The 18,821-nt window shown below is 38.4% G+C and overlaps 1 protein-coding gene across 3 annotated transcripts in view; it reads left to right on the top strand.

The window, feature by feature from the left end:
- The window catches only part of ARHGAP18 (Rho GTPase activating protein 18), a 237,307-nt gene extending 220,615 nt beyond the window's left edge, over window positions 1–16,692 (top strand). For 2 of the 3 annotated variants that reach the window (XM_073676067.1, XM_073676064.1), the window contains exons 12-15: window positions 2,889–3,023; window positions 10,782–10,891; window positions 13,776–13,837; window positions 14,583–16,692. In XM_073676067.1, the coding sequence (XP_073532168.1) occupies window positions 2,889–3,023; window positions 10,782–10,891; window positions 13,776–13,837; window positions 14,583–14,677 (402 nt within the window). In that variant the 3' untranslated portion in view covers window positions 14,678–16,692. Of the gene's footprint in view, window positions 1–2,888; window positions 3,024–10,781; window positions 10,892–11,902; window positions 11,973–13,775; window positions 13,838–14,582 lie in introns of all 3 variants that reach the window. The other variant, XM_073676065.1, reaches the window with a different exon arrangement.
- Window positions 16,693–18,821: the final 2,129 nt, after the last annotated feature.

Below are 18,821 nucleotides of genomic sequence, written 5' to 3'. Positions count from 1 at the left end.
ACCCGTGGAGTCAAAATCGTCACTACACCTGTAGATAAATACCCAGAGGGATGTAAGTTCCAAAATAGGGGTCAAATGACGGGGGCATTATGCTCTTCTGGCACTTAGTTGCTCTGTATATGGAGTCCTCAAACTATTCTACAATAATTTCTTCTCCAAGAGTCAAATAGCGCTCCGTCCCTCCCGGGTCTCGCCGTGTGGCTAAGCAGTACTGTACAGCCACATATGGGGTATTTCTACATTCAGCAGAAATTGTGTGACATTATGTGTATTTTGGTGCAATCAGGGGTTCTGCCAATGTGACATGGGACCCTGAAACCACTTCAGCAAAATTTGAACTCCAATATGGCGCTTCTTCCCTTCAAAACTTTGCACTGTGCCTCAAAAGTAGTTTTCGACCAAATATTGGGTATTGGCGTACTCGGGAGAAATTGTGTAACATGTTGTACCATTCATTGTCTCCGATTATCCCTTTTGAAAATTAAAAATTTGGGGACAAAACATTATAGTGGGAAAATGGTAATTTTCCATTTACTCAGCCCAATGTTATACAGTTCTATGAATCACCTAAGTGTTATAAATGCTCACTACATTCCTAGATGAATTTCTTGAGAAGTATAGTTTCCAAAATAGTATCTCGTGTGGAGTTTTTTGCTGCTTTTGCATATCAGGGATCTTCAAATGTGACAAGGTATCGAAACCTAATCCAGAAAAAAATTGCACTCCAGAATTTAATAGGCGCTCCTTCTCTTCTGAGCCCTGTCGTGCGCCCAAGCAGTGCTTTTCCACCACATATGGGGTATCAGCGTACTCAGGAGAAATTGCACAACAAATTGCACAGTATATTTTTTTTGTTAACTTTGTGAAAATGAAAAATTTGAGGCTAAAGCAACATTTTTTGGAGGAAATTTTTTTTCTTCATTTTCACTGTTCAACGTTATAAAATTCTGTGAAACACCTGTGGGTTCAAGGTGCACTTTTGGGTATTTTTTGTCACAAAGGCCCCACAAAGTCAATTCAAATGTGATGTGGTTCCTGAAAAAAAATGATTTTGTATATTTTGTTGGATAAATGAGAAATTGCTGATTAAACTTTTAACCCTTTTAACTTCCGATCAAAATGTTTTTTTTACCATTTTTGAAACCTAATTTATGCTGATTTAAAGTAGGCATGTGTTAAATGTTATTTATCTATTTTGTGTGGTATAACTATCTGATTAAAGGGCAAAAAAATGTAAAACTTGAAAATTGAGACATTTTTGATATTTTCAAGAACTCAAATTATATCGACCAAAATTTACCACTAACATGAAGTAAAATATGTCACAAAAAAAAACTGTCTCCGAATCACTGGAATATGTTGACGCGTTCCAGAATTATTACATCTTAAAGGTCAGAATTGTAAAAATTGACCTGGTCAGGAAGGTGAAAATAGGCTCTGAGCTGAAGGGGTTAAAGTGTAGCCAATAAGTAGCCACTGCTATCACCTGGCATATTAATGGCATCACAGCTCATCAATATGAGCTGTGATGTCATTAATGTTATGTGACCAATCCAGCCACGTATTTACTCTAGGGCAATGCCATGGGCGTGGGGGGCAGGGAATATTAATTTTCTTCAGCAGCGGGCACATGCTGCAGCCGGCTCCTGCCTCCTGTGCCCGCTCCTCCCACATGCTCATGGGAGTGGGGAGGAATGAATATTCATGCTCTTTAATAGCGGGCACACATGACCACCGAGCCACTGCAGGAGCTGCAGCTGCTGCTGATGCTGTATGCCCGCAATTAAGGAGAATAAATGTTCACTGCTCCCCATGCCCACGGGCTTGGAGAGCAGTGAATATTCATTTTATTTAGCAGCGGGCACATGCTGGAGCAGCAGGCTCCTGCCTCCTGTGCCCCACTGCCGCTCCGCCGCGGCCCCTCTGCCACTGCCGCTCCCATCACCCACAGCAACATTACAACATTATAGTAGACTCGGAATATAAGACACACCCTCCACTTTCCTCCAAAATTTTTGGGGAAAAAAGTGCGTCTTATAGTCTGAAAAATACAGTAGTTAATTTAGTGACTAAATGTATAATTGGTGGAGAAAGGTTGAACTTGATGGACCTAGGTCTTTTTTCAATCTATGTAACTTAAGGGGGTGCCATTACTTCATGATTCTTGGGGTCTGACTTAATAAGGCTATGATTTCACATTCAGTATCTGGTCAGTATTTTACATCAGTATTTGTAAGCCAAAACCATTAGTGGGGCAATCAGAGGAAAGGTATAATAGAAACACGTCACCACTTCTGTATTTTTTACCCACTCCTGGTTTGGTTTTGGCTTACAAATACTTATGTGAAATACTGACCATAGTTTTGTTGGCTGGGGCTGCTGTAAAGGTTAAGAAACAGTAATGTGGATGCCGGGCCATACCAGTCCCATGTTACCTTTTAGTCTCAGAATTTGTGGTGGTCCCAGAGGTCAGATCCCACCGATAATAAAGTAATGGCATATCCTAACACCACTCTGAGATGGAAAATCCATAAGTAAAAAAAAAAAAGAAAAAAAAGATAACACCCCCTTCCTTAAATAAATAGGGTGTTCAGAGGTACTTTATGGGAGCTGTATTACAGACCTGTATATAATAGGTTATGTGCATGAGCTCTAATGGATAATGTCGGCTTCTTAAGATACTTTACACCTTGGTGACACTTTGGTGCCAGTCAGTATGTGGATTTGTATCATTGTAATGCTTTTTTAAACTGCATTTGCAGCATTTTCCATATAAACTGGTTAGTGGATCATGTACTTTGAGTTGGCTTTGGTGATATCAATATATGTGTGCGTGAATATTATATATACTCACATATACATCATGATGGCTTCAAATTCTTTTGCAGATTCCAACATTTCTCGTTGCGCAAGTAAGGCAGCAAAACCAGAAGAAAACTTCTAAAGACAGGGCTATGAAGCGACTGCTGAAAAGAATGGCATACGACCGAGAAAAGCCTGAGAAGACTGAAAAGAGTGCAGATGTAAGTCTTGACTGCAAAATTATTTTTTTTGTTCATTATTTGTTTGGCAAGCTACTATACAGTGACTTTTGGATGGTCACGGTCCTACACTGTCCTCAGACACCTCTTACCTTAGCTGTTAAGCCATGAAACACTGCAATCAATATTAATATGTAACGATTAACAACGGAAGGTGGCCACACATTTCTAATATTAATTGCTGGTCTAATCAGTGAATGCTGAGTCCTGCAGAGTGGATCTACGTTCTGGCTTGGACAGGGGTCCTGCACCATTGGACCCCTCTGTATGACTACCATTGCCGCAGTATGCCACATGAAAAGTATGCTATAGCTTATCTGCATTGAATGAGAAGTTTAACACTAATATTTTAGAAAAGGCATTAGAAAAAGTGGAGATTGTTGCTGTGTGCTGTTGAAATCTTGTTACTTAGTCATATGCCCTCTAGTGGAAGAATTTAGAATTTTGTACAACTAGGCTCCATTTTTAGCAAGATAATTGCTATTATTGAAATTGTCTGATTACTTATTGGAATTAATTTCTAAGCAGGGCATGCAGCCCACTGTACAGATATAATGCACTTTAAGATGTCTGTTGTGGGAAATTAAAATTTGACATGCCTTTTATCAGATTGCTTATTTTAAGAGACCATACTCTTTGTTCTGTGTAACAGATTCTAATATATCCTTCTAACAATTTTAATTTTGCGACAAACGAGTAAGTGACTGTACTTAAACAGTAATTAAAAGGTACAGCTTTATTTATAATTACAAAGATACATAAAAAAGACAATAATATACATAAAAATGGAGATAAGCAGGGGCAGAAATACCATTGGTGCAACCTGTGCAGCTGCAGAAGGGACCAAAAGGTAATTGGGTCCACTGTCATCTCTAAGGAAGGTGGAATTGTGCGTTATCATGAATTATTGTTCTTGCACAGTGGCCCTCTTCTGTCGGTGACTGACTCTGGAGATAGTTATCACGTTCTCAATTCATGTGCAAAGGAATAAAATTCTACATGCTGCCATCCCATAGAATAACAACATTTCTGCCCTAGAAAAGCTCCAAAATAATAGTGTGTGCTAAATCTTCCAGAGTGATAATCAATATTATGTATATGAAATCATTTAGTAAACTGGAAGTGCATGAGTGTATGTGTGTGTATAGATAGATAGATAGATAGATAGATATATTTATATATATATATTCATACACACGTGCATCTCACTAAATTAGAATATCAAAAAGTTAATTTACTTCAGTTCATCAATACAAAAAGTGAAACATAGATTATATGATCATTACAAACAGAGTGATCTATTTCAAGTGTTTATTTCTGTTAATGTTGATGATTATGGCTTACAGCCAATGAAAGCACAATAGTCATTATCTCAATAAATTTGAATAACAAAAAAACACCTGCAAAGGCTTCCTAAGCATTTAAAGAGGTCCCTTAGTCTGTTTCAGTAGACTCCACAATCATGGGGAAGACTGTTGACTTGACAGATGTCCAGAAGGCAGTCATTGACACACTCCACAAGGTCCCAGAGTTCCGATTTTCATTTGGAAATAAAGGTCCCAGAGTCTGGAGGAAGAGTGGAGAGGGACACAATCCAAGCTGCTTGAGGTTTAGTGTGAAGTTTTCACAATCAGTGATGGTTTGGGGAGCCATGTCATCTGCTGGTGTAGGTCCACTGTGTTGTATCAAGACCAAAGTCAGCGCAGCCGTCTACCAGGAAATTTTAGAGCACTTCATGCTTCCTTATGCTGAAAAGCTTTTTGGAGATGGAAATTTCATTCTCCAGCAGGACTTGGCACCTGTCCACACTGCCAAAAGTACCAATACCTGGTATAAAAACAACAGTATCACTGAGCTTGATTGGCCAGCAAACTCGCCTGACCTTAACCCCATAGAGAATCTATGGGGTATTGTCAAGAGGAAGATGAGAGACACCAGACCCAACAATGCAGACGAGCTGAAGGCTGCTATCAAAGCAACCTGGGCTTCCATAACACCTCAGCAGTGCCACAGGCTGATCGCCTCCATGCCACACCGCATTGATGCAGTAATTGATGAAAAAGGACCAAGTATTGAGTGCATTTATTGGACAACATTTCGGATTTTAAAAACCTTTTTCAAGCGGTTATAAAGTATTCTAATTTACTGAGATAATGACTTTTGTGTTTTCATTGGCTGTAAGCCATAATCATCAACATTATCAGAAATAAACACTTGAAATAGTGTACATCTGTTTGTAATGACTCTATATAATATAGGAGTTTCACTTTTTGTTTTGAAGAACTGAACTAAATTAACTTTTTGATGATATTCTAATTTAGCGAGATGCAAGTGTGTGTGTGTATACGCACACACACACACATTATATATACATACACACATACAGTGGGTATGGAAAGTATTCAGACCCCTCTAAATTTCTCACTCTTTGTTTCATTGCAGCCATTTGGTAAATTCTAAAAAGTTCATTTTTTTTCTCATTAATGTACACTCTGCCCCAATCTTGACTGAAAAAAAACAGAAATATAGAAATTTTTGCAAATTTATTAAAAAAGAAAAACTGAAATTTCACATGGTCATAAGTATTCAGACCCTTTGCTCAGACGCTCATATTTAAGTCACATGCTGTTCATTTCCTTGTGATCCTCCTTGAGATGGTTCTACTCCTTCATTGGAGTCCAGCTGTGTTTAATTAAACTGATAGGACTTGATTTGGAAAGGCACACACCTGTCTATATAAGACCTCACAGCTCACAGTGCATGTCAGACCAAATGAGAATCATGAGATCAAAGGGACTGTCCAAGGAGTTCAGAGACAGAATTGTGGCAGGGCACAGATCTGGCCAAGGTTACAAAATAATTTCTGTATTACTCAAGGTTCCTAAGAGCATAGTGGCCTCCATAATCGTTAAATGGAAGAAGTTTGGGACCACCAGAAGTCTTCCTAGACCTGGCCATCCAGCCAAACTGACCAATCGTGGGAGAAGAGCCTTGGTGAGAGAGGTAAATAAGAACCCTAAGATCACTGTGGCTGAGCTCCAGAGATGCATTAGGGAGATGAAAGAAAGTTCCATAAAGTCAACTATCACTGCAGCCCTCCACCAGTCGGGCCTTTATGGCAGAGTGGCCCGACGGAAGCCTCTCCTCAGTGCAAGACATATGAAAATCCGCATAGAGTTTGCTCAAAAACACATGAAGGACTCCCAGACTATGAGAAATAAGATTCTCTGGTCTGATGAGACAAAGAGAGCTTTTTGGTGATGATTCTAAGCGGTATGTGTGGAGAAAACCAGGCACTGCTCATCACCCGCCCAATACAATCCCAACAGCGAAACATGGTGGCGGCAGCATCATGCTATGGGGGTGTTTTTCAGCTGCAGGGACAGGAAGACTGGTTGCAATTGAAGGAAACATGAATGCGGCCAAGTACAGAGATATCCTGGATGAAAACCTCTTCCAGAGTGCTCTGGACCTTAGACTTGGTTGAAGGTTCACCTTCCAACAAGACAATGACCCTAAGCACACAGCTAAAATAACAAAGGAGTGGCTTCAGAACAACTCTGTGACCATTCTTGAATGGCCCAGCCAGAGCCCTGACCTAAACCCAATTGAGCATCTCTGTAGTGACCTTAAAATGGCTGTACACCAACGTTCACCATCCAACCTGAAGGAACTGGAGAGGATCTGCAAGGAAAAATGGCAGGGGATCCCCAAATCCAGGTGTGAAAAACTTGTTGCATCATTCCCAAGAAGACTCATGGTTGTACTAGCTCAAAAGGGTGCTTCTACTCAATACTGAGCAAAGGGTCTGAATACTTATGACCATGTGATATTTTAGTTTTTCCTTTTTAATAAATTTCCAAAAATTTTTACATTTGTGTTTTTTTTCAGTCAAGATGGGGTGCAGAGTGTTCATTAATGAGAAAACAAATGAACTTTTTAGAATTCACCAAATGGCTGCAATGAATCAAAGAGTGAAAAATTTAAAGGGGTCTGAATACTTTCCGTACCCACTGTACATGTATGTATATGTGTATATATATATATATATATAATATATATATATATATAATATATTTTTTTTACATGAAGTAGATCACGTATATTCAGTCTTGCATTTATCCGTAGTGGACTGGGCTATTATTCTAAAATGAATAATTTCATAATAAAATAAAATGAAACATCAAATAAGTGAATTCCCTAATAGCATACCGGAAAAAGAAAGGTGTCTAGTACATCCAAGTGTAGAAAAAAGGGGCCTGGTATAAAACAAAATGGTTATAAGCAAATACTTGGTAGGAAATATCGGATATTAATTATGGGATAATGAATTTGCAGAACTCTGGTCCATTGGCCCGGTCCGTTATCTGTGACTGCTGGATGTGAGGCCTGAGAATCCCCTTACATCCCCGGCTCTTCTTTTGATTAGGCAGACAGGCGTGAGTGCATCTTGCACCAGCTCAGCTAATGAGAAGAACAAGGGATGCCGGAAGGTAGAGATTCACAGGCTTCCTGTCCAACGGTCAAAGAGTACCCAGCCGATGGATCACTGACCCGGCCGATTGGATGAATTCATGCGAGTCCTTTCTCTCATCTCTACCAACTACATAATCCTAGCAAAGGTGACGCCCTGATGGTTTCCAGGTCTTTGTTTACATGACCACTCTTCAATATACTGATTGGTTTACCTTTCACCACAATTTTGTAGGTTAATTTTATGATTGTAAAATATTGGAAGACATCTCTCAAGTCTAACAAATATAAGAATTTTAGCCTGACTTTGGGGCAGTAGTGACAGAGCTGGCTTTACTGGTCTTTGGAGTCCATTATATTATAGAATGTATTGGTGCATTTAGACTTTAGGGAATTGGTGTATGAATGTTCGTAAGAAAGCTTGTCCTCAATTACCGGCCCTTGGAAATATGCAAAAAACTTGTTCGTGGGGTGATTGGATCTTTAATGTTGCATAAAAAATATCAGCAGCGCATTACACCGTGTAAACAGGGAATATGCTGTTAATAACACGATGGGGACAGAATGATTGAATTAATCATCATTCTGCTGTTCCCATCAGTAGTTATCAGCCTATGTACACAGACCAGTAAATGAGTGCCAATCAATTTGTATAGTCCATTTAAAAAGCTTACATACTCCTGTTAAAGATGGATAAAGTTCTGAAACTATCTTAATTTCACCCAAATCTGCACAGATCCATTGAGAAACAAAATGAAGTCATTTTGAGAGGGGAAATTAAAGTAAACAAACTCACAGCTGCCATCGTTTGACAGTGATTTTGATTAACTTTCTATATAAAGTTTAGATTTTAGTATGTTTTCTCTGACATTTGCTTAGTTGCATTTTACTGCAAAAGCCATGGTCCGTAAACAGCTTACAACACAGCAAAGGAATCTCATTGTTGAAAGTTATCAGTCAGGAGAAGGATTAAAAAAAATTCCTAGCTTTAGATATACCATGAAACACTGTGACAACGATTATTGAGAAGTTGCTTAAATTTGGCACAACAGTGACGTTAGGACACACTGTCCCTCAAACATTGATGAAGAAACAAGAATACAATTAATCTGAGAGGCTGGCAAGTGGCCTACAGCAACTTTAAGGGAGGTGTAGGAATTTCTTGCAGTTACTGATTGTGTACTGCATGAGACAACAATCTCCCATATTCCACATATATCTGACCTGTGGGGTAAAGTGAGAAGATGGAAGCCTTTTCTTAAAAAGAAAAATATTCAAGCCCTGCTGTGTTTTGCCAAAACGTACATCAAGTCTGCCAACAGCATGTGTTCCAGTCTAATGAGATTAATGTTGAACCTTTTGGCCATAATTCCAAAAGGTATGTTTGGTGCAATGCCAGCACTGTACATCACTAAGTGAACACCATATACACAGTGAAGCATGGTGAAGGCAGCATTATGCTTTGGGGCTGTTTTTTGGCAAGTGGAGCTAGGCTTTAGTCAAGGTAGAGGAATTATGAACAGTTCCAAATAGAAGTACATTTTTCAAGAAAACCTTCAGGCCTATGCTGAATATGAAGACTAATGTCACATTTCAGCACGACAACGACCCTAAGCATACCTCCAATTTGGCAATAGAATAGGTTTTTCAGAAGAAGAAAAAAGTTTTGGAATGTCCCAGACCTGAATAGAATTAAAAATCTTTGGGTGACCTGCAGAGGGCTCTGTACACAGGAGAGATCTTTGCAATCTGGCAGATTTGGAGTGCTACTACAAGGAAGAGTGGGCAACGTTTGCCAATTCTAGATGTGCTATGCTGATAGACTCCTACTTAAAAAGATTAATTGTTGTTATGTAATTCAAAGGGAAATTCAACTAAGTATCAGCTCAAGGGTGTGCATATTTATGCTGCCTCATTGTTTTAGTTTTTTTTTCCTTTTTCTTCCTGAAAAGTATGGTCTTATTTTTTTATTGAATTGTACAGATTATAGGTGACATTAAAGTTGGAAAAAGTTCTGAAATTATTCTTGTAACAAAATTATACAATGACAAAAACCTGCCATTTTAACAGGGGTTTGTAGACTATTTGTATCCAGTGTATGTAATTAATCTGTGCTTGTTAAAGGGAATCTGTGTGCATGATATAGTGGCAAAGTGCCTGATTCCAGTGATGCATCAGTTACTGAACTGCTTGGTACAGTTTTGATAGAATCCCTGTTTTTCCTGCTGTAGATGTAGCAATGGTCAGAATACAGAGCAGTGTATAACCCTGCCCACATCCCTGATTATCAGCTTCCTGTGTAAACTGTACATTGTCAGTAAGATGCTAATCAGTGGTGGGGGCGGGGTTACACAGATTAGCTTGATTGTCTTTCATGTGACATGTAGTACACTAGTGATAATCTCCTGCTGATAAAACAGTGATTATATTAAAACTACAGAAAACTGCTGAGCAAGTGACACATCCCTGGAATCAGTCTCTCTGCCCCTACATTATGCTTCTCTCAGATTAAATAGCAAAAACCTACCGACAGATTCCCTTTAATGGGTAATCTGAATTCACTTTAAAAAAAACTTGTCAGGCCCTAACTGTTGAAAACCACTGTCATGGTAGTATGTATGACAAATCCTTTATTCTGAGGAAGTCTTTTGAAACGGCACAATAATGATGTTCTCATTTAAAATGAAGTTGCAGTGTGTAGCGTCACATATGCTAATGAGGCAGGACCAATTGACCTTCCCCTGGACTAGTCTCTTCCCTAAGGATAGTCCTGCTTCTTTCTTCTAATCATGTCTCCCTGAGCATGACTATCATCATCGATGCAGTCCTCTTCTTTGTATGACTGCTGGAAATCTTAAGAGTGTGCAACATGCCTAAGGTTCTACTGAGATGGGTAGGATGTCAATCACTCCCTGGGAGGCATGAATCATTGTCAGATCTAGTCTACAGGAAGAGATGCCATTGCTGGACTAGTCCCCCCATATTTGCTATGCTGCAGATAGACACCTCATTTTACGCGATGGCAGCACTTCAAAGACTTGATCAGAACACAGTGTATGTGAAATGTGCTTTTATATTTCTGGTTTTATATACAGTAGTTTTCAGACCTGGCAGGTTCCTTTTAAGTTTAGCAACGGGTTCGATTCACCACATTACTTAGGTCCTCAGAAATTCTTATTACTTATGTCTTAGTGATATACTGCTTTCTAAATGAATCTAAACTTTGTTTCCTTTTTTTTTTCTCTAATAAAAAATGACCAATCCCAGGGATTCATACGGGTACAAGCGCCTCAGTTTTCCAAGGTTTCAATGGCGGTGCAGCTAACAGAAGACTTAAAAGCTGGCGACATCCTAGCCCGGTTCCTTAATCAGGAAAGGTACGGTATATTGTTTTTTTTCTACTAGTTTTATATTATTGAAATAAATAGTTTAAATGGATTACAATTTCCAGCAAGTCTCCTTGTTAATTACTGATCTGTTAAAACTCAGCATGATAATGGTAGTGTATATGTTTTAAATAAAACCTTTAGCGTTATGCGGTATAAAGCTATTCGTGTGCATGGAAATGTCAAGTAAAACAACTGGTTCTATGTGCAATGTCCTTGCTGCTCTATCCCTATCTTCATGCCTGTGGACTGATCTTGACCGTTGTAAAGGTCTACATGCAGATAGATTTTATAGTGGCAGTTATCTGTATGTATGTACAGTACAGACCAAAAGTTTGGACACACCTTCTCATTTAAAGATTTTTCTGTATTTTCAGGACTATGAAAATTGTACATTCACACTGAAGGCATCAAAACTATGAATTAACACATGTGGAATTATATACTTAACAAAAAAGTGTGAAACAACTGAAAATATGTCTTATATTCTAGGTTCTTCAAAGTAGCCACCTTTTGCTTTGATGACTGCTTTGTACACTCTTGGCATTCTCTTGATGAGCTTCAAGAGGTAGTCACCGGAAATGGTCTTCCAACAATCTTGAAGGAGTTCCCAGAGATGCTTAGCACTTGTTGGCCCTTTTGCCTTCACTCTGCGGTCCAAAATGTGCCCTATATAGAGGTTTTAGGCTGTGTGCCCACGATGCGGATTTAATGCATTTTAGCGGCATTTCCACCGCAGAAACGCATTAAAATCTCTTGGTAAGAGGTCTGGGATGGATCCCAATGATCCGCTGCGGATTATCATTGCGGAAATAGCCGCAGCACTACCAAAGTGCAAATGATGTTGTCAAAATATATCTGAGTGAAGTCGTTAGTTACTACAGTCAAAATGATATTCTAATTGTACGGTTTCCAACAAAAATGTCACTTTACTGTTTGTCGATTCTTCTAATTGGTTTCCAAGCGACAGATTTCTTTCAACACTGATCTTTCCTGTTTCAGAAAGATGTGGTTTGGATGTGGCCAAAAGTATTCTGATGTTATGCCTGATGTATGTCTGAACCTGCTCCAGGTACTCACAAAACATAATTTACCAACAGTTGCTTATTGTGTATCAAACTGTTTCTTTTAAAGATAATCGATCACCAGGTTTATACTGCCCTGTGTATAGGCACCATATATTAGGGGCTGAAATTCTTTTTATATTGCTGCTTCACTTACTGATCGTTTTACTATAGTTTTGAAAACTTAAAACTTTTTTTGCTTGTTTGTTTTTTTTGATCTCCTCCAGTTGTACTGGTCCTCTCAATGATGACTGCCTGCCATGTAGTCTACAATATTCATGAGATCTGTTCTTCTCACCCCCACTAATGATTGACAGCTTTCTGCCTATGCACAGTGTAGACAGTACGTTGTCATTCATTGGCATGGGCAGGGTTATACAGAGCTCATTACTGAGAAGACTAGTAGAGCTGCGGCAGATAATACAGTGATTTTATCAAAACTACAGCAAGCAGCCAAGTAAGTGACACATTGTTGGAATCAGTGGTGTAACTTGAAGTATGTGGGTCCCAATGCAAAAATCCTCAACAGAGCCCCCTACTATCATGCATCTTTAGTAGTACTGGTCTTCTCATATTGGCACCCCTAGGCTACAGGTCCCTGGGATGACTGCAACCCCTGCACCCGCTGTACACCCTTGGCTGGAATTATTGTTCTTGTTCCTAATTTTTGCTACCCTCAGATTGCAAAGCATAAACCTGGTGTTAGATTCTCTTTAAAGAAATTGATATCAGAAACTCATCAAAAAACTTTTGGTCTCAGCCATATACAGTATGTGCTCAAAATGTGACTATACAGCATAAAATCTAGGAGAGTCTAGGTTGACTTCACATGGGGACGAAGTGGGTGTAACGGAGTGGAGGTTCAGAAATCCTGTTGTTCCTCTAATTTCTACCCCATTGGTTATATATTGGCCTATAATGTTCACCATAGCAAGAAAAATTTGTGTTTGTTGAAAAGCAAACTTGATACCACGACTGCTAACATGTTACTGCATTAAGAATGTTAATAGATATCTAATAAATACTTACATACAAAATAAAGTCAAAATTGTAAAAAAAAAAAAAAATTAGGGCTGTGAAACCTTTTTTCTTTAGATTTAATAAAACTTTTATAATTCAATTCATTTTATGACTGTGCTTTATACCTGGTGTATTGTTGATCACTAAACATGGCATGTTTTTGGTCCTTTGTTAAAGAAGCACTCCTTTCATCAAAAATGATATCCTCTTATTATATTGCAATCATCATATTGCATAGCTCTGTATACTTACAATTGCTCATTTTACCTGTCTACACAGCTAATTCTTCTCTTTTCCATTAGGTCTATGATGTCACATGATTAAAAACTGACAAGCTGAATCCTTCTAAGCTCTATGAAGAAACAGAAGGTCAATTTTCCCTGCATGACTCATGAGTCACTGCAAAAGTTACTAGCAGGGTGAGGAGTGGAGCAGCTGGGTTAGGAGTTGAAGAGGGGGGATGATAAATGCAGAGAAAATAGGCTTCCTGTTTCTACACAAAGCAAAGAGAATAATTATCTGGGTAGAAAGCAAAGAGAATAATTATCTGGGTAGAAAGGCAAAATGAGCAATTGTAAGTCACAGTGCTATACAATATGATGACTGCAATATATTAAGAGGATAAAAATTTTGATTGGAGTGCTTCTTTAACTATTTTCTTTATTTTATGGTGAAATACTCTTCAGATATTAAACACATAAAATCTAAAAAAAAAATATTTTGCATTTAGATTTGTTCTGCAATTTTGATAAGTGAATTGATATGTGAATTGTACTCTTTTATATTGACAGTGGAACATCAACAAATTTAAGGAAAGAGGAAGTTAGTTTATATGAAATTGGAGGAAATATCGGTAAGTGAGTGTTCAACATGCCCAATTTCCTGGTCTCCTCCGCAAGACTTCTGTTCATAATGAAGTATGATGATGTTGTGCATATTTATAGCATGGCATCTATCTGGGGTGGCCATATGTGTGATTGCCTATCATAGTCACGTGATTCTAGGCATAACCTAATTTTCTCCATTTATCAACATAACAACATGAAGCCACATCTAGCTTGTATTACTGTGCGCAGCCTGTGTGGCCTAAATGTGCTATGATGCCATGTAGTTTCTGTGGACTTGTCCCAGATGTGCTCAATGGGAGACCTCATTAGTCTGCAATTGCTAAGGAAGCTGCCAGCAGTGGATCTTGATGATCTGCGTGCCCAAGTACATTCAGTGTGGAAGAACATTTCTCAGACAGCCATTAATAAACTCATTGATAGTATGCCAATTTCTGTGCGTGGCGCTGATACTCAATACTGACAAAATTGAGATGTTTTGAAAAAAGTGTTTCCATTTTTTTTTCCAGTATTTGCATATTATTAACAGGTCTGTCAATCCTGTGATTTTCATATTTCTATGACTTTTTTTTCTCGGTGTTGCAAATTTAAATTTTTACAGCATAATCTTAACCCTTTTGGGGAAAGGATATAACTGACCAGCATCATATTCAAAGAAACTACCTAATGGGACAGTTTTCTTTCCAAAATATTAATCTTTTTACAATGCCAGATTTCTAATAATGCTCTAACCATTTCTGTTTTTCATTGTAGGTGAGCGATACCTTGAAGATACAACGTACATGAAAGATTTGTTAATACTCAATCCACATGCTGAATGGGTTATAAAACCGAAACCCAAGGAATGACCTTCCAGGCATAACCTAGCATAATGTACAAAACAAGCATGATATGGTATATAGAAAAAGATTCATTACTGGCTACAGCAAGCCCATTATTTATAGCCCGGCTGAGACGCATTTCACCGCCAGTAATGACCGGCTCTGTTCATTTAACAGTAATGCAGATCATTACGTTAGCTTGGTTCCTGATTTTCTGGTAGACCATCATCTTTCAGGAGTAATGATGCCCTATTGCTCATGAAAGCCATTGTGTTAAAAGTATTTTATCAATGCAAAACTCCATTGTTTTTGAAGGTCCAGTTTTCCAAAAAAAAACCTCTTTTTGCCTTACTTTAAGTTCATGAAGGAATTATTGTAGCAGGACTATATTTTCTTTTTTGTATAGATGATATTTTTGTTATACATGTACATATAATTATATACAGTATTTTTAAAAGGACCATATGAAGAAACTGTGTGAGTTGACATTGTGAACTTCTGCGTAGTTTATTTGACTTTTTTTTCATAATGACTTTTAAGCTGATTGCACATAAGCCCTGACCTGTATGTAAATATATGTCTACGCATTATTCATGTATAGCTAAGTTCTTGACGTGTCTTCTTAGATGGACCATGACTGGAAGCTGCACTAGATTAATTTAGAAGCGTAATGAAATCCCACTTTAACATTGATTTTGGCCCCAACAGCAATAGAATTTGTTTTGTAAAATGATTACATAAATATTCTTCTCTTGATGCAATATATGTAATCTTAAATCAGTTTTCTGCTAGAATGCTATTGATGAACTATCCTTAGGGGTAGACCATCAATGTCTAAAGAGTGGAAACCCCTTTTAATAGCAATAACATGGCTTTGGCATTTATTTTGTATGTTGCAAATATTCTTCTTAGGCTATGTTCACACCATGTTTTTTTTGGCATCAATTTTCTGCAATAAAACCTGATCTTCACGGGCATTTTGTTCAGCAGTTTTCTTACAGTTTTGGTGCGTTTTTTTTCAGAATTTTTTCAGGGTTTCTTTCACTGTCCTTCTGTCTCTTTTTATGCATGTACATAAAGTTCTGTCAAAAAAAGAACCCCATTCAATTTTGGCATCAAAAACGCTGAAAAAATGCTGATACAAATTTTGCTGCGTTTTTTTCACCACCCATTACTTCCTATGGGTGAAAAAAATGCCAAAAGAAGTGACATGCTCTATTTGCCGAAAAAACATGCAAGGCACAAAATCCTGAACTAAAAAAAAACTATGATGTGTGAACAGAGAATTCTGGTTTCTTGTAGACTTTGCTTGTACTGCAAAAGGCAGCTGAAAATTTGCATAAAAAACTGCATCAAAAAACGCTGAAAAAACCATGATGTGTGAACATAGCCTTAGAGTATCTATTGTATAGTATATTGTGTAGAAACTGTCATTTGTCACCTCTAACTGCAGGCAGCATGATTTAATCATAAATCCAACAATCAATATCAACATAGTCTTCGTTATTTCCATCTGAAGAATTACTGTATGATCTATAGGGGTCCCACTGTAGAAATCCACAAAGATTGGAATATGGGGCTCTAAAATATCTCATCACAATACAGTAATGGCTTTGGGATCACTGGAGAGAGCCGAGTACAGCACTCGGCTCTCACTTCGTTTCATAGACTGCTCCACTCTGACTAGGCCTTTCTGAGCCACATTTTTGAAAAAAGTAGGCAAACCAAAGGAGGGACCCCAGAGATCAGCTAGTTATCGCTTATACTTTGAATATATAATAACTTATTCATGGGAATAACAGAATAACCCTTTAACACTGGAATATGGCTATGGTTATGCTCCAGATTCAGACCAAAATCACATAAATAGGGAGAAACCTGTTAATCCTAGGGAAATGGTCAAGAAAAAAAAACACTGGGGGGCTGCACAGGAAAAGTCTCTTCTCAATTCTCACACATTAAAACCATGACCCATCATTTAAGCTATTTTTTTTTCCTCCAAAATGCCGCAGCACGTTAGAGTTGGACATAACTAATTATAATCTACAGACTAATCTCCAAAACTGCCCACTGTAAGGCTAGCCTAATCTAGGAGAAGGGCACCCTTATGATTTGTCCATATATGTAATTAGTTTTGATTAGTTAATGTTTGTCTTGTCTAAATTAAAACTTTTCTAGTAAAGCCAACTGCAAACCTGTATAACACACATACATTAGTCCAGTCTGTACCAAAAATCTGAGCATGTATGCAGACTCCGCAATGGTTACATTCAGATAATTATGTGTGAATACAGAAAAGCAAAGTGAAGCTATTCTGCGTGTAGTAGGGTTGAATGTAATCAATTGAAATAAACCTCTGTCCAACAATGGAAGAAAGTAGGAAGAGGTAAATTGTGTTGCATTATATTATTTTATCATACCGTATACAAATACATTCTCTAAAGGAAATGTTTTGTGGATTTCTTTCTACAATGGCATTCTAAGTGTTTCCATAATATTGCTAGATAAAATGAGCAACTTTGTTAAAAATCTGCTAATGTGATACAGTACTGGACTTTACAGGAACAATGTGAATATGAAAAATAAAAAGATATCACAATACAGGATGATCATATTTTTATTTCTGTCCTGTCCCGAATTACAGATGTATCCTTTCTTATCTTTGCGTTTGGCTTGACAAATCCCAAGATGAATGGCTTGAGATGACCAGCTCACTGCATAAACGTTTACGTGACCACCCAGTGACTGCGATGTGAATTTTAGTATTTTGAGGATTTTGCTACCATGTTGCAGTTATGTATTGTAATTGAATCTTAACTGCTGCCCAAAAATACTAAAATTTCATGGCAATGTAGAAAGAAGTCTTTTTGTCTCCTTTTCATAAATTTGAAACAAAGGAATTGTACGGTGAAAGACCACTCTTTGTAGCAATTTTTTGGGGAAGACCACATTCTTTAAAGGCCTATGCACGAGAATAGTCCACATGCCTAATGCATGCCACTCGTTCACTCGTCCGGGGGCAGGTATGAGCAGAAATGACATCTCCAGTGCTGCCCACCTCCCAATGTGGGATTGAACTGGAATAAACTTATAAAGCTGCATGGGGGTTTAGGCTTTTTAGTTGGAGTTGATAAAATGTTCTAAAAGAAAAACACAATAACTAAAGTAAAGACTCATTAAAGCAGTATTGAGGCTTATATGTCTATGATATGAGCGGATCGATCTGGAGAGGCTCGAGTTTGAGTCAAATTTCCTGAAATTCACGGTTTCACACAAATTCAAACATTTTGACATTTGACAAAAGCAAAAAATGTACCAGGCACAAGTTCCCATATTGCTAAAACCTCAGAATGAGCTAATGTAATTTTGCGTTGCCGTGCGGGTCTCCCATAATGCCCTGCAGCTATGATATCTGATGGATTATCATACCATGTACAGTGGTGGTCAGTACCTGTTCCATCACAGATCAGTGATCCCACTGGAGCACAGTTTGTATGGCAGAGTAGTTTTCCATCTCCAATGTCACTGGGTAAGTCTCTCTCTCTTGTAGAGTTTAAGCTCTTATGGTCAGTGGAGTCCTCTTTCTCCACCTTCCCACCCTTCTTTGTCTCTACAATGTGTGCGTAAGGCGTAAAGCAGTGAGCCTCTGTTGCCAAAGTTAGTAATTGCTAGAAATCCTTAAGGCTATGTGCCCACGATGCAGAAATGAAGCAGAAAATTTCTGCAGCATTTCTGCATCTCTCTGGCAGAAAAAACGCATGCAGATTGTGCATACGTTTTTCCTGCAGAATACATGCGGATTCACATGCGTATCCACATGCGTTAACGCATGTGTTTCCACATGCGGACTGACAAGCACTTTCCAGGCGATAGCATCACTTGGAAAGTGCTTGACAACTAGGTCACACTGTATAAATCCATGCAAACGTAAAAATAAAAAAATAAAGCTATACTTACTGATCCCCCGCCGCGTGTGTTGTCGCGCTCCGTCCGGGTTGCCGGCATCTCGCGAGACAGCCTGCGGTCACATGACAGCGACGTCATCTCAGGTCCTGGAAGGAGAAGCGCTGCAGGGGCCGCCGGAGAGGTGAATATAACTTTATTTATTATTTTATTCTTTTTTTTACAGGTACAATGGTACCCAGGTCTGGACGAGAGTCTTATCTCCTCC

This window comes from Phyllobates terribilis, unplaced genomic scaffold (assembly GCF_046119375.1).
Source record: "Phyllobates terribilis strain yellow unplaced genomic scaffold, ASM4611937v1 Scaffold_3__8_contigs__length_932513732, whole genome shotgun sequence".
Lineage (NCBI taxonomy): Eukaryota > Metazoa > Chordata > Amphibia > Anura > Dendrobatidae > Phyllobates > Phyllobates terribilis.
Note: the sequence above shows the minus strand (reverse complement) of the source record. Positions and strands in the feature narration are given on the sequence as shown.